The following is a 22,378-nucleotide window of genomic DNA, read 5'->3' as shown; positions in this document are numbered from 1 at the left end:
ATAAACTTAGCTAGCATACCTGGGAGGGTCGGGGGGGGGGGGGGTTGGGGTAGCTTCTGGTTAGCAGAGGGTGACTGTGGCTCTAGCTAACATACCTGCCAAGAAAAATGGTTGAAGTCGGTGTGGTTTCAACTTTACTTTACCATGAATCAAACCAAAGGAACACAATTATTTTCATTAGCATATCGGCTAAAGCTAGGCCTATTCCAACCAGGTTGTGGATTCATCTCCTCCAGGCTGACACCAATACAGGGGACACCTGTCTGCATAGCAACCCAAGAAGACAATCCTCTGGACAGCAGTTCTCAACTTTATGCGAGCGCTGGCTCTAAATATATATTCAGGGGCAGATTTCTGCTTTAACAGAGGAGGCCAGCTGCCATAATAGGACAGAATGGGAGCACCTTGTTCTCTCTCCCCAGTCCAGTGTCTCTGAACTCCTGCAGAAGACCCCGTTTCAGCCCCTGCGTTCTGGGGTGGAACGTATGCATTAGTGCTGCAGTGCACACAAGGATAAGATGCTGAAAGAAAAATCTGGAGCACCAGTTGACCTTCTCACATTTTGTCCCCCCCAGCCAACGATGAATGGGCAAATCCATTGACATTGACTCTATTTAAACCTGCAATCTAATTCCAAATGGCTTTCTTTAGAAATCTTGGTGAGATATCAAAACCAGGTTGTATCATGAGATTGGCCACTTTTTTGAAAGGAAATCCTATTTGACAATTTATCAGACAAGACATTATTTTAAAACATCCTCTGTGCACGGAAAGAGTTTCATCTTTGCTCGGGCGAACAAAGAAATTGTTCATGCATTCTTTACACTCAGCTTCATGACCTACCAAAAAAAAAACTTAGGGAACTACACTCTTCTCAGGTAAATATAGCCAATAGGAGCTCGAGGGGGAGTGTTCAAAGGCGCGCCCTCACCAAAGAGGCGGTCTCGTACGACAGCGACACAGCCTGCAGCACACCTTCAGACGGTGATGAAGTAGGAACCGGATTCTGCTGTGTTGAGCAATAGCCGAGGAGGTAAACCCGAGGTATCGCGGGCTTGCCGAGAGGGGAGAGCTGACAGTCCCGACGGACGGACCTCGACAGTTTCAAACAGTCCATTGGTGGAAGTTACCGTTTGCTCCTTGTTGTCATAATAGATGCTTCTAACAACTACATGCATTTCGCTCTAATTGTTTAGCCAGTCCACCAAGATGGAAAATGCGCACACTAAATCGACAACCGAAGTTTTAGAGAACTTCGGTGTCAACGAAAACACTGGGCTGACACTGGAACAAGTGAAGACACATTTGGAGAAATATGGACCCAACGGTGAGTAGTTTCCCGCCCCCGATATGTTTTCTATGTGCAACTCAAGACGTACGCGCATTTATTATATATATATTTTTAAATAGACAAGGCTAACCTGTATGCTATGCTGCCTTCACATTGCTCGGTACGTTGTTGTTTTTCACTCGAGATGCCCACAGTAAGTCACAGCCCATCTTGATGATGTGGGTTTGGTGAGGGCACGTTTCGCTGGTTAAAGTTGACCGTGTGATGAGGCTGCGCATTGATACGATGCACCTTGTCGGACACAGGCTACTGGATCAATAATCCTAACAATGAACCGCAATTTGATTGAAGAGTGCATGATTTCTTGTTCATATTTTATAATATTTGTCTTAATCTTTCTTCTGCTTGATCACGCTGTTTCATCTTTCATTTTCACTCTGCCAATAAACAATATTCTAGGTGAACTCGTAATATGATAAAGCAGCACTTATAGGATATCATACAGAAATATGATGTCTTTAACCTCATTCGAGATACTGCTAAACTTGAAGATAAACGGATGAGTTGCGATCTTTGACGCTGACACAAGGAAGTGTTGTAGTAATACACAGTGCCAGATATTGGTTTGGAGATGAAGAAAAAACTTGAGCAACCTGTTTCAAATTTCTACAACGGAACAACTCCGTTTCATATTACCTAATCTCAGTGAGGGTGGAGATACATTAAGAGTACTGTTCTGTGTTTGTGCGTATGTGCTCTGCTTTTTAAAATATGTACTGTATATCCTACCATTTGCAAACAAACTAGTCAGCTCTAGCTTTAGAATACAAGCTGTTGATGTTATATTTTATTTGGGCAAATCCCAGACCAAGTTTCACATACCTGCTCCAAAGCTGATGTGTTAAAAGTGCACAATGACAGGCTGGACTAGTTCCTTCCCGGTAGGGCTACCTAGCCCCTTTTTGTAATTTGCATGTGTTGCCAAGCTGTGTGAGTAGAGCAGCATATTGTCCCAATCAAACAGTAGCCCTTTTGTTGCACCCAGCACTGCACTTAGGGGCCTTTGATGACTTCATGGAAAAAGAAAACGTCTCCACCACAGATATCATCTCTCTCTCTCTCTCTCACTTCTGGACGTGCACTTCCTGGCTGTATGTGCAAACGGATAGCTCAGATAGCGCCGCTACACGCAATGGCCTGTCCCTTTTTAAAAAAATTGTAAACTAGTTGCAATGCCCTCAAGCATTTTATTGCTGCCTCGGTATGTAGAGAGTAGTGGATGATGTGTCGTCACACACACACACACACACACACACACACACACACACACACACACACACACACACACACACACACACACACACACACCACCTCCGTCGCAGGACGGGTTAACACAGAGCGATATATGTGTTATGTGTGTGTACGGTATATGTATCTTCTGTTATTGAACGTCCCCCTTCTGCCACTACAGGGTAGAGTTTACTGGGACCGGAGCTCTAACCCATTGAGGAGCAGAGAACTAGCGGTTCACTAGGCACCACAGCACCATAGAGGGTTTTATTGGCTGTTCCTCTTGAGTGTCGCAGGTAGATTTGAGAACAGGAAGAATGGAATGAGAGCGCAGTCGTGACCTGGACAGCACGTCCTAGAACTGTGTGTGTGTGTGTGTGTGTGTGTGTGTGTGTGTGTGTGTGTGTGTGTGTGTGTGTGTGTGTGTGTGTGTGTGTGTGTGTGTGTGTGTGTGTGTGTGTGTGTGTGTGTGTGTGTGTGTGTGTGTGTGTGTGTGTGGTCAAAAACGAGTGTTTATATAATGTAGAGAAATGGATCTAAAAGTCAATGATTGAACACCGTAACGGGTGATTTCCCTTGACAACAAGATGAGTAATTTGACGAATGTATGCCTTAAGCCTCATGTTCACTCAACGATTTGGCATAACCTCAGTGTAAGTATGCTTATTTAAGGCTACATTTAGCATACCCACTAAGCATTAAAACGGCACTCTGTCTTTTCTGCTTGCATTATAAAATACCTTTTTGTTTAATCACCGTCATTGATTCATCTCTATTTTCCCTCTTTTGAAAGTCAACCTGTAACGCATCTCTTTGAATGTCTAATTGTTTACACAAAGGACATTTTTTATGGTTGTGCTGCAAGTGCTTGAGTGAAGCGAGGACGAGGCTCTGGGTGGCACTGGAAGTGTGTCGTCCAGGCTTTCTGCTATATTGGGACATTGTCGCCTCGTTTTTGCTGGCTTGTCCACTACCTAACTGGGGTCTAGGACATGGGCCTCTGTAAACTATGTTCTTTACCGCCCTGAACTGCGAACATGCACAGACAGAGAATCCTGGCTTAAATGATGTGCTTGTTTGCTTTGCTTCCATGAATTACATCCTCTAGTCACTGGCTTGTCTCTCTCTTTGAGGATGTATGTGAGAAGTAGGTTTGTTGATTGAATCAGTGATGCAGCCACTGCCTATTTAGGGAACTTGAATATGATTTGCATGTTATGGGCATGTTTTTCTTCGAGGAAAGATGTCATGAACTTTTTAACATTGAGTTAACTGGCCGATGTATCCGCTTTGAAAGGTACTGAAAAACGTATGGTCATCCTTCCCAACCCAGAATGTGACATCTTACTCATTTTACCATCAGAAGCTGAACACTGACTTAAGAGAATGCTAAGTCTCTTGCATCACTGTAAAACATGCAAATACAAAATGATGAACCTAAGCAAAGCTCTTTATATTCTTTCATTAAGGTGGTCTCAAACTGTTTCCGACTATTCCCTCTGGCTATTCGTCATTAGGTCTACAGTATTTGTTAATGCTTATACTGCATAAACATCATCTCTCTTGCACTTGACTTGAAGCAATGGAAAAGTCACTACAACTTCCTCTATCTACCCGCAAGACACCATGCTTTCCCTCTTCCTGTGCTACCCCTCGCAGCATGACGCTTTCCGCTCCACTGACTTCAACCCAATTTTCAGTTATGGTTCTCTGCTAGCTTCTTGCCAGCACGTATCACAATACACACCTTCTCTGCTTTGATTTCCTGTTCCATTTTAGCAGCAAAAAAATGATATAAACAACCTTTTTTCGTGTAGAGTAAAAAGGTAGAAAATGGCAGTTGAGCAGCTCAATAAGTAAGGCAGAGTCTTTTGGGAGATGAGTCACTGTCCCCTAGTGGGCGGTCGCGTTCGCTGCCCCAGCTGCGCAGCGCGCAGAAGGGAAGCACCGCCATGCTGCGTTGAGCTGTCGCTCGTCGACAGTACCTCCTCCCACCTGCTGCAGTTACCACTCAACCAAAAATCCATTGGTTGAGGATAACGGCGTGTGTGTGTGCGTATGTGTGTGTATGTATGTGTGTAGGGAATGTACATCGGGATTCACCATGATCATCACGTTCGCCACCTTTTTTGAAAGAATGCTAGCATTGGAATGTTGTTATGTTGGTAGGCATGGCTATTTTGGGGTCATTGTTTAGTAATTCAATGTGAAACGATTTGTCTTTATGGGGAGACATTGTTGTGTTTGACACTGCCATGGCATTTCTCATGTGAGACAAAGAAAAACAAAGATTTCATTAGACTCTGTCCCGGTTTATGTGAGTAGGATTTGACATCACTGCGGACTCTCTTCAGTCCTCTCAATATGGAGGAGTACCGGCAACAGAGTTTCCCATTATGATTTTTACATAAAGTGAGATAGACCGGAAGGTATGGGAGAAAGGGGGAGAACATGCAGCAAAGCACCGCGGCGGGCATCAAACCCGGGTCGCTGCGATCAGGACTGAGCCTTGGTGGTACACTCTCTACCCGATGAGGCCCTCGCCCTCCTGCATTCTCACGTGCAAGCCCGACGTACAAGCCCTTTTGCAGTGAGTGGTGATGGTGTAGTAGTCGGGGTATTGGTATTCCAGCTGCAAAGGTTTTGGGTTCGAACCCCAATTTCCTGCCGTCTACCTGTTGCGTCCTTGATAAGCAAGATGTCTAAGCCCACACCTACTACACTTACACCTGCTCCCGTCCTTACTAACATGTAAAATAATTCCCCTGTAAACTTTGGATATAGGTGTCTGTTAATTGTGACTAAATGGTGTTTTCCGGCATTTGACTGGCTGGATGTTTCCCTTTTTGTTTGGTTTTGCAAGAGAGGTACAGGCAGCCAGTTGCCTCGTCAGGGGATCTATGTTTTATTATTATGTCATGATATTGCATTCTGCCCTACTTTGAGCAGACTACTCACTACATATTAATTGCAATAGATTGCAGTAGGATATTGCCGCAACATGGTAATAGTACAAACCAATTTCCTCTTCTTCTTTTTTTTTTTTTTTTAACCTTGGAACTACTCTATTTGTGAACTGTCAAATCTTTTTCTGCTGTACCCTTCATCGCATTGAATGAAAACAGTGTTCTGGATAACAGACCCAAAATAAACTGAAACTACGAGATTGTTGAGGTTAGGGCCCAGAGTTTAAATGTTCTTTCGCCTCACTTGCATTACTTTCAACACCATGCCATTTATAAAGTTACTCCTACAAACAATTAATTTCCAAATATGTCATAGTAAATGTAGGGTTCACTGGGAACCCTACATGGTTCCATTTGCTGTAGATGCAACCAACTGCCAATCTGAGGATAAAGTAGAATTCTGACATGACCTGCTCCTCCACCCCATTGACTTTACAGCTTACCTAAGCGTTTTGTAATGGCAGGACTACTAAGCTTTATCGTGTTGCTATGGAAAAAAAACTCTGTTTCAAATTTGGCTAATGTTATAGCTCAGTTATTAATTCCTGTTGTTGACTACCAGTTACCTTTTTCGAGGTCAATGTGACACAGCCAAAGTGAAAAGATGTAGTTTTACGGTTTCGGGGTACGTTCTCTCCTTCCACTTCTTCTCTACTCCACTCACATTTGTGTCTATGTCTTCTGAAATTAGAAATGTATATTTTAGATAAGCCTAAATATCCTAGGCTTCAGAAAGAAGCAGCTCTGTCACAACGAAAGATGGCACAATTTTGACACAATGAATCTAGCAAGGCCAGCCTATATGGAACAAGAACATGTCGCTCTAGGACAACAAATGATAACGGATCTATTGACATGGTTCCTAATTCGTTGTACCCGATAGTGGTGAACTTCTTGTTTCTGTTGAACTGCTATTTAAAGTGTATGTATGTGTGTGTGCGCACCATATGATTAAACACGGGCAGACACCAGAACGGAAACTTTTCTACATGCAAGTTCCCCTTTCACTTACTCACAACGTGAGCCTCCTGACTTGCCTCCTTCTGCTACAAGCAACACCAGAACTTGGCCCCAGAACTGAATGCATGTGATGAATCCAGACTGATCCCTTTCCGCCCAAGGGTCCCTCATTGTCCCGTTAAAAAAGAACAATCTGCAGATATTCTCACTATATGTGCTTAATATTTCACGCTGCAGCTCTGCTAGTGAAGGTAGAAAGACCTGTTTGGTAGAGGGGGTAGCGATCCTGACCACGTTCCGCTGGGGAATATGAAACGTCTCCTCTAAATGCCATGACGTTAACTCCTAATGTCACGCAAGGGCTGGCTTCTCCCTGCGGTCGTCCACGGTAATGAATTCACTGGCCCAGAAGAGGGTCTGAATGGATTAACCACATCAAATATAAATTACAAATGAGCCCTATTCTCATACCCTGATCCCAATCTACAGCGCTAACCAATGGGAGTGACCTCAATGCCCGTAGAGGAGGAGAAGACCTGCACACGCCTCTCTGCCAATGCCACCTCATACCTTTTTGTATTTTTCACTCTTTTTTAATCATGAACATGTAATTATAAATTACTTTCTATGTGACGGACGTGAGCAAGCTTTATCTAGTGGTGTCACAACAGCAGAAGCTATCTTTAGGTTACTCCTTCCCCCTGTGCATGGCACTTTCTCCACGTCATCGCACCCTGGGTCACTGTCACTGGGGGGTGGGGGGTTGGGGGGGGTCACTAGTCGTGTCTCCCAGCACCCCTGTTCTAATCAGCGGGGAACTCCAGGACTTCCACTTGGAGCAAGCCTCAGTCTCTTTTGTGCGAGTTCAGTTTGAACTGTCTGGAGTAAGTGCAGACCATTGTGTATTCTTTGTAATTTTATACCGATATGGAAAAGCTAAGAATAAATAAGGAGGCTGAATTACTATTGGCTAACCTGGGTGCAATCTACAACATTTACAGAGGTTGTAAACAAGGTCTTGGAAAGCAGTTTCGAACGCTGGTTGTATTTAATTCAAGGCTGCCCATTGCATAACTATTATTTTGGTGGATTTTGGTGGACCTCAGCTCAGGACATAGTAAAACCACATTTATTTTCCCAGTTTTTTGAGTCAAGTAACCACGGCAACACGATTGAAAACACTCGAACCAAACATGATGTGGCATTTAATGGTGGGTGAATTTTTATTTTGTGCGTGAGAGGATTGAGTGGGGTCAGAAAAGGCTCCAGCTCCCTTTTGAGAGCTGGCAGACGGTTAGATTACCTGTTTTTTTTCTCTTTTATATATATATATATAATATATATCTCTGTCATCCCCCCCACCACCACCCTACTCTCATGGAAAGCACCCTTTGACTGTTAACTGTTGTTGGCGACGGTTTCCAGGAAGTGTTTCCCCTCCGCTCTACACACCTCGCTCCAGGGCCGTAAACAAGCTGGCTCTCACTATTCATTGGAGAGAGAGAGAGAGAGAGAGAGAGAGAGAGAGAGAGAGAGAGAGAGAGAGAGAGAGAGAGAGAGAGAGAGAGAGAGAGAGAGAGAGAGAGAGAGAGAGAGAGAGAGAGAGAGAGAGAGAGAGAGAGAGAGAGAGAGAGAGAGAGAGAGAGAGAGAGAGAGAGAGAGAGAGAGAGAGAGAGAGAGTCAGCACTAGGGAATGTGCCTGGGAAGGCCAGAGCTGACAGGGCCCAGATGACTGTGAGGGAATCCTTGGCAGGGGGAAGCCGGGGAACCCCGTTTAACCAACACCAGCTCGCCTTCCCTCCCTTCCTCTTTCCTTCCCTCCCTACGGCCCTCCATTACCGTACGGTCCCTCCTTCTGTTTCCTTCTTTTCTCCCCCCCCTCCCTCCCTAGCCCAGTTCGACCCTCTGTCCCTCTCTTCCTCCCTCCTCCTCTATGCCCTATTCTCTACCGCGTTTGACAGCCTGTCGAAGCCTGTCACACCAGTGGGGGTGCAGCCAGCCAGCCAGCCAGCCAGCCTCGTAAAAAAACCTGCTACAGGCACAGTGAGGCACAGTGTAGGGGAGTAAAGGCAGTGGGTGACGGTCCCGGACCACTGGAGCAACAGAAAGTGCTCATTTCTCCTGCACATTTTTTCTTGCCAATGGCAGTTCAGAGAGACACACACACTCACAGAAGTACTGCTAGATATTGGAAACACAGACATTGTGCTATTTTATATTATTATATATAAATGCAAACCCTGAAGAAAAAGGGTCTTTGTTTTGTATCGAGTGAGAAAGGTGAGACATGATGTCGGTGACTGACCCTTCTTTGCCTTCGCCATCACATCCTATTGAAGTGGGCAGAGTGCGTACTATGCAACATTGCTATGGCCCATGCATAACAACACACAGCCCTACTGGACTCCAGTGAGATGGGTTGACTCATTGCTCCTTGGTTAAACCAGCCTGTCTGCCCTTTCTATTGGCCAGACTGACGTTGTACGAGCATGCAACATGATTTCAATACCACTGTGGGTCAATGATTAGGAACATTTAGATCTCATCTTTGTGTGTATAGTCTTCTTTTGTTTCAAGTAGCTATTTGTATGTCATGAATGTCTTCACCACCATTTGCTGTATCTTGGCAATGTGAGTGAAATTTATAAAAGAATATTAGCTTTTCATGTGAACATATTGTTATCAACCAATTCCGTTCTTTTTTCTTATGTGGGATATCTAATAGTCGGTTTGCATTGTTTGTTTTACAGTCTTTGCTCTAACTTAGTTTGTAAGGCAGGCAATTAACTTGAAGATATTTTAATCCGACCACCAAAACAAACCTCTTGGTTGCTAGTGGCAACACGCACACAGTCCTCTTCAGTTCACGCTGCAGCACTGACAGGAGCCAAAGGATATTTTAAATAAAACAAATAACTGATTTATTTCCGATGCTCGGGACATGTTTTCCGTGGGTGCCGTTGAAAGCAGACCAGACCACTCTCCAAACTCACGCTTGGTCAGAAACGCATCAGAGGGAACGCTCCACGTTTCCACTGGCGGGAAATGGGTGATGTTTAGAGGGGAAAGAGATGGGATGTATTTAGCTCCAGGCTCTGCCTGACCCATGTGGTCCAGTTAATTCTGCTGCATGGTGGAGGGGAAGGGAGGGGTATAAAAAGCCAAACCAAATTGGAAAAATGTTGAAGTGGCTTCATCACCTCTTCCTCATCGCTCATCAGATGTTTTTAAATTTGCCGCTTTGCTATGCTGTGCCGCCGCTCCCATAACGCGCACTACGCGCTGCGCGTAGGGGCTATACAGCCTATACGCTGTGCGTATAGGCTGTCTCTGTTTACAAAGTAAAGTGTGTAAATATTTGTGTAAATAGTTTCTGCTTGTAAATCTTTGCTTCATAGAAGAATTTTTCTTACTTGTATACTTCTGGTTTTAAGTTTGTATTTATGGATAACTATTTAATTTAAAAGATTTTGGACATTCCAATACTTGTGTGTGTACTGTATGTATGTTTTGGCTGTTCTGTGAACTGTGTTTACAAAGTAGATTTAACTTTTGCATTTTAATAAAATGTTAAACTGGCAGAAACCAATTCCTTTTTTTCGGGGGGGGGGGGCCCATAAAGGAGTTATGCTTAGGGCCCCAAAATAGCTAGCAGCGGCACTGTATGCTGTGCTAAACCAAGCTGTACTAAGTTGCTTAAAATAGCTAGCAGAGCTAAAATATGGCAAACAGTGCAATGTCTGAGATTTAGTCAATTCGGAATAGTGTTAATAGTGATGAATAAAGTACAATTTGAATACTGAACTCCGGCCACTCCTCTCTGTATGTGTACATTTTATTCCTACCATATTGGCATCACTTCTTAAACATAATGCTGCTTCATTGTATGTACAGTTTTAGCTTTATTTGTGTTTCTTTGTGACCTTCACACAGGTACATGCACACACACTCTTTTGTTCAACAGATAAAATGAATCCAGTTACGGTACTATGTTTTTTGTTCTTTCTGTTTGAAAAGCTACAATGACTCTGACCTCTCCTTCTTTCCTCGCTCCTCCCTCCTTCATCCCTCCATCCTGGTGTGATGGGACCTCCAACAGAGCTCCCTGCTGAAGAAGGTAAAAATATATATTTTTTTCTTCAATCACTACCATATTGCTGTTCACCCTCCCTGATAAATATATCCTGATCTGGGGATAATTGTTTTCCCTACAGTCTCCTTGGTAAACTTTTAGACGTGTGCAACATGTCTCCACCAACAGAAGAACACTCCCTAACCCTATTCGATCTCCTTAAACATTTCTTAGCTTAACTTCTTGACTCCTTCTTGATATTTGGCCAAATCAAACACAGACGGAATATAAGTCAACAAGTACTCAAACATGGTCACGCCCCATGATCCCGTGGAAACATGTTGAGTGTATGTGTGTGTGTTTGTGTGTGTGTGTGTGTGTCTTCTCCAGGCAAGTCCCTGTGGGAGCTGGTGGCGGAGCAGTTTGAGGACCTCCTGGTCCGGATCCTGTTGCTCGCTGCATGCGTGTCCTTTGTAAGTACCAACCTACACGCTCTCTCGCTGTGCAATTTGAACTGTCACCCAACAGCCAGAAAGTGTATTCAAACAAACGATAAGACGACGTGTTCAGTATCAAGATCATATTACTGTATGAGGGCTGGAAGATGCATTTCAGGCATATATAGGATACCATGCTAAATGAAGAAATAACTAAATGTGGAAAAAAATAAAAATGGTGATCTGGAAGAAGAGTCGACGTTTGGACCCGAGATACGTTATCCTGCAAATGAGTCAAAATAATAAACGCTTGTCAGATAAACCCTTAGTTCTTCAAGCAATGCAATGCAGTGGGAGTTGGTTAACCAGTAGATCTGGCAGTGCTTTCGTCTTGTAGTCCGGCCAACTCTCTCTCCCCATCCGTTTTCCTGCCCCATCTCTTTAAAACTTGCCATGATCGATCGAGCGTTGCAGGATCGCCTCCGTCGTGAAGCCAACCGGTGGATTCAGCCGTGTGCCAACAATTGAGAAATATGACTGTCTGCGTGGAATTCATAATGAGCAGTCAGAGTTTTATTAACGCTTCCGAAACGATTTCGATATGGGGATTTTCCCAATGTACACAACGCGTGTTGCAGGACTGACGAGGCTTTTACAGCAACCGTTGTGTTCAGGAGGATGTTGACTCGGCCCGGTAGCGCTCTGCTGTTACTGCATGGCAAATAAAGGCGTTGTAAAGATGTCAACAGACAATTTTATTCCATTCATTGTCAAAGGATTTCCCCCCCCTCGCTGTGGGGCGGGGGGGGGGACGACGACGACGACACTGGGGGGGCAGATTGCAGGCACAACGCTGGTAAACTCTCCAGAAGGCCTTAAACTGCGAGCGTGGTCCCAGCCAGCCGGCGGAGGTGGTGGGATTAGCTGGTTGCCGGGGAATCCTCCCTGCATAATGACTTTTTTCCGTCTATTACAGTCCACCTCGGAGCCTCTGGCTGGAATCTCCGGGCTATTTCTGAGTGTCGGAAAACCGCTAACTTTGTGTATATGACATAATGTATATTCCAGTGTGCCCTGGGGCCTGGAGCGAGCCCCCCCCCTCAGGGCGTTGGAGCAGAGGCTTGCCTTTCCCTTATGTAAATTGGCTCTTGATGGTGGTTTTAAATGTGTTGTTTATTGTGGAACGGGGCCCTTCTTCTGCTGCACCGCTTGGCAAGCGTGCCATGCCTTCCTAATACTACTATGACAACATAGGGCACGTTCTATAGCGGCCTGGCATAGAGTTACCCTCTTATCTTAACATCACTGGTGTTCTGTTTCACCGTGACTCTTTAGTGTCAATTTTTCCGTTTTTCCTACGTTTTTTTTTTTTTTTTTGATCCAAACATTTTGAGACCCTTGTGAAATCAGATCATCCGTGTTGAACCTCCCTTGAGTGCCCTCTCCATGGTCTTGTTTTCGCCCGGGCCCGTGTTTACGGCCGGAACCGGCCGCCGCCTGTCCACTCTGATTCAGGGGGTCCCTGATTGTGTGTGAGGTTGAAGCGCCGCGCTGGTGGGACCGCGGCACCTGGCTCATTTGTCTGTCAGGTCGAATGTTCCCGAACGGGGCTTGATATCTGATCTCATCACCGCTTGTTTTGCATGAAACAAAGGTGGATGGATGATGAGGTTTTTCATTTTACATTTCAAGGCGAAGGACAGGGAACCGTACCCGTGCCGATGGGCTGTGCCAAATAATCGTCATGACGATGCATCGCGATTCTAATTTTCACGATCTACTGCATCGATTGTTGACGCCAAGAATCGATTATTAATTTTAAAAAATGAATAATTAAAAAAAAAAAATATATATATATATTTTTTTTTATATAGTTTTATAAAGCCTATTGACTTTTTGTGGCATCAGTTTGTCCTTTTATGTTTATGAAATGATATTGTTGTTATAATGGCAGCTACTTCCAAAAGGGGAAATGTTTGAATGTTTTCATTTCATTGGTTTAAAGGACCACTGAGGCCATGTAAACGGCACTGATTATCCTTATTTTGTTATTTTAAGTTTTATAGATCCTTAGCACTTCTTGTCAGTGTATCCAGTAATAGTCGTTTCAATAAATACAGCTATGTATGAATTGAGTTGCTTTGGGTTATCAATTGAACACACTATCCAGATCATACACAGCCAGTCAGCCACTGGTAATGGCTTAATTTTTTCTTTTAACAGTGTTCAGTGAAAATTCACAATGCATCGCAATGCATCGCAATAATTCAAGTATCGCGATGCATCGTGATAGAATCGCATCGTGGCATGTGAATCGTGATACGAATCGAATCGTGACTTCTTTGGCAATACCCACCCCTACGATGCATGGTCATGCACTTTTCCGGGGAAAGGTGGTTAGATTATGTTGATTTGTTTAGCTCTATTTTGATGTTGATTTTGCATAAATTTCTTCATAGTGAAATGGTTTTGCTGTTTAAAAACGATTGCAACATGCATTTGTAAATGTGTGCTATCAATGGTCACTAAATGCGAGTTATTGATTCAGGTTGGGATTGTGATGCCTTTAACGGTGTGGTTTAATTTAAGTGTTTATAAATAAGATACATTTCCAACTAATTTCCGTTTAACCGCTTATTTTGTAAGCTGTAGAACCGAAAAACTTTTTTTTGCCCATTAGCAAGTAAGTAATTAATAAAGCTGATAAACTTTCACTCTCCTACTCTAAGAAACGTTTAATGATAAAAAGGTGTGTGTGTGTGTGTGTGTGTGTGTGTGTGTGTGTGTGTGTGTGTGTGTGTGTGTGTGTGTGTGTGTGTGTGTGTGTGTGTGTGTGTGTGTGTGTGTGTGTGTGTGTGTGTGTGTGTGTGTGTGTGTGGCAGGTAAGAATACTCTAAATTACCATGGAAACAGCTTGAGGTGCGCTGTATACCCGAGTGTATATTCCACCATGGGTACATGCTGTGACAGACCAAGTCTTAGTTTGTTTGTATAGTTAAAGATTTCTTTATTAGTTGTAGAATGATGAGGGCATATGGCGCACCTAACTACAAAAAATGAATAACTAAAATAGAATTAGTAAATTCTCCCAAATAACAAAGGATTTAATCTCTTCCTTCTTGCATTTGCTTACTTTCTTTCTCCTATCAATTGTGATATAAAATGGGCTTCCGGTGTACTATGGTTCTTTTTGACAAATGAATATGTAGACTAGACTTGTTGGCAACCAAGTTGTCCCTCATGTGGCTCTTGAATGAACTTACTCTTAATGTAATGATCTTAGTACACAAAGCTCCAGACGGGCACTCTCTTGTGTTTATCCCTTCCCCTGAGAGATGGGAGCTGCTTCTAGCTGAATTTAGATTTTCTCACTTTCACTACATTACTCTTGTCGACTCTGCTAACTCGTTGCCTTGAAGAAAATCTATTTTTTCTTCGCCATGCAGGACTTCACGATGTCGCTGGGACCCCTTGCTCTGTGGCAATTACCTTTCAGCGGAGCGATCGTCTTTGCTATGCTTGGAGAAGTAGGCAGGCACTTAAAGTATATCTCCTGCCTTTATCAAGCCTGTTCTCGCTGACCAGTGCCAAAGGAAGTGGTTACTGAGGTTAGGGTCCACACTCGTATTTTGACTTTTTCCTCCTCAAAATCTTGGAGATAACATCATCACATCCTCCGCAAGAAAGTGGAAGTCTCTCAACATTTCTGTTCTACCGTTTCAACAGACAAAATGGTTCCGAGAAGGTTGTAGCTTTACTTGTGTTGTGATGGGAGAGCGTCATGACGACCTGGCTATGTGTCCCTCAGGTGTTGGCTCTGTTCGAGGACGGTGAGGAGACCACCACCGCCTTCGTCGAGCCCATCGTCATCCTCCTTATCCTCATCGCAAATGCCGTCATCGGGGTCTGGCAGGTAATGTGTGTGTGTGTGTGTGTGTGTGTGTGTGTGTGTGTGTGTGTGTGTGTGTGTGTGTGTGTGTGTGTGTGTGTGTGTGTGTGTGTGTGTGTGTGTGTGTGTGTGTGTGTGTGTGTGTGTGTGTGTGTGTGTGTGTGTGTGAGAGATTCAGTTTGGGGGTCTTGATCTTGGTATGCAGGCTAGAATGAGTTAATATTTGAAACATGTTACCCTTCTGAACTTTCTTTTTTTACATTGTGTTCCAGACAGCTTTTTATGGAGTTATAAAATAGAAAATATAATTTATGCGGAGGCAAAAAGGGCCAAGATGGTCAACCTGCTTCAAATGTGATCCTATTATTAAAGTATTTACCTTTTATTGTTTCATTAAATGTATTCTAGATGTGATACCACTCAACAGTATTCCATTGCAAACTGGCATATTGCATCAATCAAGATGCGTTTTGATTGATGCTGCCTTCCTTGGATAGTTCTCTAAAAAGCGGGGATCAAGAAAGCCTATCATTATTTTATTTTTTAATTGCCTTGCCTTGTTCAACATCATAACCCCCCGCCTCACTGCCTAGACCCCTCAAACCCTGCCCCGGATCTCGTCCTGTTCTGATCGGGGTTCCCCATGGACTCTCTGTGCTTCTCTCTCTCCCAGGAGAGGAACGCTGAGAACGCCATTGAGGCGTTGAAGGAGTATGAGCCCGAGATGGGCAAGGTGTACCGGATGAACCGCAAGGCCGTCCAGAGGATCAAGGCTCGAGAGATCGTCCCCGGAGATGTAGTGGAGGTTGCAGGTGAGCCACCAGCACCACGGCCGGGCCAGTCGTGTGTGCGTGTGTGTGTGTGTGTGCCCCCCTCTGTTTAAATTTCCACAGCTTTCCCCCTTTCCTGCTCTTTCCATCCTCTCAGTCTCACCACCTGGATACTGCTCAATGTTTGTCAGTTTCCCTTGCCATGCCCCACATATGAGACACACACACACACACACACACACACACACACACACACACACACACACACACACACACACACACACACACACACACACACACACACACACACACACACACACACACACACACACACACACACACACACACACACACACACACACTAAGCTCGCTTATGTGTCGGCTGCCTAGTCTAAAATTAGACCCGTTGTCACTCTGGTTCCAGAACATCTGTGCATGACACAATCACTCACTCGCTCCCATAGAACTAGGTACGCTACATTCATGTCTAAATATGCATCACACCGTGCACTCATTAACTTATAAGCCCATCCCTTGTACTCCTCACTGGCTCGGCTGGCAGCCCCTCTCACGAAACAGCAGGACGGTGAAGCCTTCAGGTTGTGAATGAGAGATGCGGCTTTCATTCATAAGCGCTGGCATCGCCGCGCTCCGGTACGTGCAGCAGGCAGAGCGGAGCCTCGCTGGCTCTGAATGAACCGGGTGCTTACTGCAATGCAGTCATCGCCCCGCTCTATTTCTATACACTGAGTGGAGATTTAAAGGGACAAGTTATTATTTTAACACGCTTTGGTAGTCACTCAGAAGCTGTTGTGGATGCTTTGAATGAAAAAGGAAATGAGGCGATATTAATAACGGCTAAATAATGAATAAAATCCTTCTGTTATGGAGCTGGGATGGAAAATGAAACATTGCTGTGTGTGTGCGTGTGTGCGCGTGCGTGTGCATGATCGGAATTCTGAGGATCAGAGCCAAAGTTGTCCAACCGAGACGAGTGTGCGCGCGCACACACACACACACACACACACACACACACACACACACACACACACACACACACACACACACACACACACACACACACACACACACACACACACACACACACACACACACACACACACACACACACACACACACACACACACACACACACACACACAAAGACACAAAGACAAGTCGGCACAGATGGGCTCTGAAATCCGACGCTCTCCTGTCTCTACCTCCGCCACGGCCGTCTCCCTTGCCACAATTACACAACAACCCGGGTGTCGCCATGACGACACCCCTCCATTATTTGTATGCTTTATTTTTTATTTTTCTCACATTTGAATTTCCCTTCGCCTGTGTGCTCGCTTCGGTAAGACTCAACGAACTGCGACACGCAGAGAACCGTTACGCTGTGTTCGTACAGGAACGCCGTCTGATATCGTTGTCTTCAATCTCATTCCCTAGGCCCCGCCCCCGCCCCCCCTCCCCAAACATACCTGAAGGATACGCAGTCTGTTGAGGGGGGACGGACATGTTGCAGCCTTTTGCCGCCCCTACTCAGCCACATCATAACAATGGCTCCCTGAGCCAGCTGAGGCTACCCCCCCCCCCTCCCCCTCCCTGACACAAAGACGATGAGTGACAGGCACTAACGGAGAGACACTGTTGCCTGTGAAACATGGCAGCCAGTGGCACGATTCTCTAAAAGAAGCGTTTTTCGATGGCAGGGAATGGTCAGACTTGTCACTTCAACCCTAAGCTCTATCATTGCCAAGTAAATCAGCGATCATTTGACCTGACGTTTATTTTTCTTCTTTTAATATCAAGCCATTTTTTTTTACTCCCAGCATTAAATATAGACTTTCAGTCTGCATGATATGATGCTGTTGCTATGAGGAGTTTGTATAGTGGGAAAAACATGAGCAAGGTGACGTGTGTGTGTGTGTGTGTGTGTGTGTGTGTGTGTGTGTGTGTGTGTGTGTGTGATAAATTGAGTGAAACTTGGTCGGTCTTTGTTGACTAAGAACAACTAGACGTTTACCTCATCACGTCCCTGGCTCGCTCCCGGGCCTCAGATCAGCTGCTGCGTTTGTTCCATGGGAACCCATAATGCTTTGGGGTCAAATAAGCCCTGTGAAGGTTTTTTCGGAAAAAGACAGCGTTGACTGAGGGTGCCTTTGAGCGAAGAACATGAATAAATTTACACACGGGCACGTGCGTGCGCGTTTCCTACCCTGTAGCGCACCAGTCTTCCGAACGGAGGTTGCTTCCCCAGGCCAGCACCATAAATCATGATATACTTTCTGGAACTTTCCTGGATGTATTTATGAGTAGTAACTCAGCCAGGCTTTCGGCAAAAGAGCGTTTACACAGGGCTGGAAACCTACGGTGAGCTGTTCCGTACACACACAAGCACACGCGCACGCCCATGCACCGATCATGGTTCTCCAGCACGCACCGGGCCGCAGTGCCAAAGAAGTTACGCAACACCTTGAGGTTTTGGTCCAAATGTACCAAATGGAAGGACGTACTGCAGCAGCCTGAACGGTCTAATGTTCTCATTTGTTTTTGGAGAGGCCTAACGCCACCGCTTCGGTCCACTTCAGTGGTTACTGGTTATCTAAATGGATGTGCAGTGGAATGAACTTCACACAGCGCAACCATTAAAGAAAAACAATAACAATGAGTAATGTTTAAGTGACTCTTTTATGTGTGTTGGTGTACAACTGTAAACAACAAGTGTGTGTGTGTGTGTGTGTGTGTGTGTGTGTGTGTGTGTGTGTTTGTGTGTGTTGGAAGCATGGCCTTCTGCGGGTAGGCGTTTCGCAAACCTCAAATTGGCTGCCCACTAAACCGGCATTTGACTACAAATAAACTAAACCACCAATGTCCCCGAAACTATCTCCCACATTGTCCACACTTTGCAACGTCCCAACAAACAAGAGAGAGCTGTTGGGGGGGGGGGGGGGGGGGGGGGGATGATGGAAATTGTGGAGGAATATGCAAATGAGGGCACAGAATACTCAACAACACAAAACACATTTGCTTGCTCACAGGCTGGCTTGCTTATTTGATTGTTTTCCTTTCTGCCCGCCTCAGAAATGCCAAAAAAAGTAGTGAAGCCAGAGAGAATGATGGGGGGGGGGGGGGGGGGGAATAATGGGGTTTCGAGAGTAATGGATGAAATTTCAAGAGTTCAATTTGAGAAACCAATCAGGTTTCAGGCGGTCTGTGAAAAGAACAACATGAGGAGCGAGGGAGAGCAAACGGAAACGATGGATAATTGTCCATGATTAACTTGTGTCATCATTTTTGGAAGTCCTGAAGCGATTCTAACGTTAGGAATACATTAATTCAAACAATTCAGCAGGGACACGAGGTTGTAGACCTTTGCTGTTCCACACTAGCTACAAAGATGCAACATCGGAGTTGAGAATAATTGTATATTACTTGATTTTACATACGAGACACCGTTTTTTGAAAGGATCTATCCATTACCCCGTCCAGTCTCTGACGAACAAGAACACATAACTGTCGAACAACTTTACATCAAGCCCCTACAAATGTAAAGCAATAACAACATTGTAAGGCATTAGGCACAAATGCTTGCATAACGGGAGAGAAATATAGCTCTAATATACCACAACGACGAGGGGGCATTTATTTATTTATCTATGTCCCAGAGATCTTTCAAGCGAGTTCCATTTCTCTCTTTGTCTCCGCGCCCCTCTGAGCGATGGTGTTATCCAGGCGGGCAGATTAGCAGAGGGAACAAAGAGAGCAAGATGGAGTAGGCACCATCGATCCTTCTGTTTTCTTTCTCTTTTTCCAAAGCGTGAACATGAACCGAGGCATTGTATCGAGCTGTTGTTTGCTTCACCCTGCCTCTCCTGTGTAGGGTCACCGGGCTGGAGCGTGGACCTCTCCCACTGTCTGTTCCCTAGCCCCCGGGTCCACTGTCACTGCGTCACGCACTGAAACGCCAGCTTATAAAACCGCAACACATTATTTTCTATTTTCTTTTATCTTAAGAGCTGAGCTAACAAAATGTGTCCCCTGGTTTAGTCCCCCCTTTATTTCGGTGTCGCATCATTTTAACTTCACCGTTGTGTACTTCCTTGGCTTCTTTTGTCAACGTGCTGTGTAGTTGGAGACAAGGTGCCTGCAGACATCCGGTTGACCTCGATCAAGTCTACCACCCTGCGCGTGGACCAGTCCATTCTCACAGGTGCCCCTTTCTCCTTCATCGAAACACATGATCTAACCTTGGTTGTCTTTGAACAAAAGGAATTATCTAATGGATAAGGTCAGCTTTGTTGTCTTTTAATGAAATTAATTATCTAACATAATAAAATGATGACATGTGTGGCATTTACCTAAATAGTGTTTTCACCCAATTTTTAAAAGATGGCAATTCTAGTTTAAGGCACAGTGACCCCCAAACAATAATCATGTATACAAATTGAAGCGTAACGTTGCAAAAATTGGGTAAAAAGGTTATGCCTTTAGCAGAAAAAACACAAATGATTTCCTGTCCGTTATTCACCACGCTTTCTTCATCCATGACCTTCAAAAGTTCTGTCAGGGCCTATTTGTTTGACTCGCTTGGTGTACAGAAAATAACCCGGTGCTTCTTCCTCTTCTTCAGGGGAATCTGTGTCAGTGATCAAACACACTGACCCCGTTCCAGACCCCAGATCTGTCAACCAGGACAAAAAGAACATGCTATTCTCGGTAAGAGCCCTAACGGGGCCTTAGTGGCGGCCCCTCCTCTCTTTGTGACCGCATCCCGACACACGAGTCGTGTTGTATTAATAAAAAACGAACACGGTAAATGCAGTGTTTTGGATACGTCGATGAGAATGTAGGGGTGAGACGCGTCGCTCACGGAGGTCTACGGGTCCCCTCAGTGGTTCACGCCGCGTAGCCCCAAGGGCAGACCGCAGACTCTGTGGTCGAACCCCGTTTGCAAAGCACTAACAATCGCTCCTCCTCAACCCCTGCCTCCCTTCCACCCGTCCCCCTCCCCCAGGGCACCAACATCGCGTCGGGCCGCGCCATCGGCGTGGTGGTGGCCACCGGCGTCGCCACGGAGATCGGCAAGATCCGCAACCAGATGGCGGCCACGGAGCAGGAGAAGACTCCGCTGCAGCAGAAGATGGACGAGTTCGGCCAGCAGCTGTCCAAGGTCATCTCCCTCATCTGCGTGGCGGTGTGGGTCATCAACATCGGCCACTTCGGCGACCCGGTGCACGGCGGCTCCTGGATGCGCGGCGCCATCTACTACTTCAAGATCGCCGTGGCGCTGGCGGTGGCGGCCATCCCCGAGGGCCTGCCCGCCGTCATCACCACCTGCCTGGCGCTGGGCACGCGGCGCATGGCCAAGAAGAACGCCATCGTGCGCTCCCTGCCCTCCGTGGAGACCCTGGGCTGCACCTCGGTCATCTGCTCCGACAAGACGGGCACCCTCACCACCAACCAGATGTCTGTCTGCAGGGTGAGTGGCGTCCGCCTGCACCCACGTATCGCTGACTAGGATAGGACGCAGGGACTATCGCCCACAGGGGGGGTGGTGGGTCCGTGTGTGTGTGTGTGTGTGTGTGTGGGGGGGGGGGGGGGGTGTGACTTGTGTGTTTGGGGGGTTGACTTGTGTGTGTATGTGTGTGGGGGGGGGGTGACGTGTGTGTGGGGGGGGGGGGTGACTTGTGTGTGTGTGGGGGGGGGGTGACTTGTGTGTGTGGGGGGGTTGACTTGTGTGTGTGGGGGGGGGGTGACTTGTGTGTATGGGGGGGGCTGACGTGTGTGTGTGTGTGTGTGTGGGGGTGACTTGTTTGTGTGTGTGTGGGGTTGACGTGTGTGTGTGTGGGGGTGACGTGTGTGTGTGTGTGTGTGGGGGGGTGACTTGTGTGTGCGTGGGGGGGTGACATGTGTGTGTGGGGGTGGGGGGGGGTGTTGGTGACTTGTGTTCTAGACGGATGGAATGCTTGTGCTCTTTGGTGCTGGAGGCTCTTGTGTCTGGAGCAGTGCAGCTCTGCTGTAGACCACATACAGGTGGCCGCGAGTGTTATTTACTGCATTCCAGCAGTAGGCGGATAGAGCTGTGAGACGGGTGTTGAATACACAAATCCCGGGAAGTCAACAAATATGGAAGGATTATTTAACAACAACTACTTGCAATACCGTTTAATATCCTTCCCCAGCTCCCATTTCCATATTTCTGTTTCTGTGTGTGTGGCCAACCATGATGACAGACTTCTTCCAAGTATAGAGTATACACCAGCTATGCTGTTTATCTTGGCTGTCATGGGACACACACACACACACACACACACACACACACACACACACACACACACACACACACACACACACACACACACACACACACACACACACACACACACACACACACACACACACACACACACACACACACACACACACACACTTAACACCTCTTCTGCTAACATCCTCCTTCTAACCTTTCCCTCAGTAAATGACCTTAAAACGACCAACCATGCCGAACACTTTAACACACTTTTAAACCTTTTCTCAGTTCAGTCCTCCAGCTGTCTACTGAGAGAAATTAACTGTTCCAAGTTGAGATCTTGAAGACGCGAGAGTTACTTTTGCCCTTTATGGCTGTCTTGAACAATAATTGAACCATTCACAATGTTGCATTACCCAAAGAAATATAAAATGGCCAAATTGA

General features: G+C 45.7%; 1 protein-coding gene across 1 annotated transcript in view; it reads left to right on the top strand.

Moving 5' to 3' along the window:
• The first annotated feature begins 943 nt into the window (after nucleotides 1-943).
• Nucleotides 944-22,378, top strand: part of atp2a3 (ATPase sarcoplasmic/endoplasmic reticulum Ca2+ transporting 3) — a 36,220-nt gene continuing 14,785 nt past the window's right edge. The window contains exons 1-8 of the mRNA XM_056593875.1: nucleotides 944-1,327; nucleotides 10,607-10,624; nucleotides 10,970-11,052; nucleotides 14,825-14,929; nucleotides 15,579-15,717; nucleotides 19,814-19,894; nucleotides 20,315-20,400; nucleotides 20,699-21,163. Of these exons, the coding sequence (XP_056449850.1) occupies nucleotides 1,210-1,327; nucleotides 10,607-10,624; nucleotides 10,970-11,052; nucleotides 14,825-14,929; nucleotides 15,579-15,717; nucleotides 19,814-19,894; nucleotides 20,315-20,400; nucleotides 20,699-21,163 (1,095 nt within the window). The 5' untranslated portion in view covers nucleotides 944-1,209. The remainder of the gene's footprint in view (nucleotides 1,328-10,606; nucleotides 10,625-10,969; nucleotides 11,053-14,824; nucleotides 14,930-15,578; nucleotides 15,718-19,813; nucleotides 19,895-20,314; nucleotides 20,401-20,698; nucleotides 21,164-22,378) is intronic.

This window comes from Gadus chalcogrammus, chromosome 7 (assembly GCF_026213295.1).
Source record: "Gadus chalcogrammus isolate NIFS_2021 chromosome 7, NIFS_Gcha_1.0, whole genome shotgun sequence".
Taxonomy (NCBI): domain Eukaryota; kingdom Metazoa; phylum Chordata; class Actinopteri; order Gadiformes; family Gadidae; genus Gadus; species Gadus chalcogrammus.
This window is presented reverse-complemented; position numbering and strand designations above follow the sequence as displayed.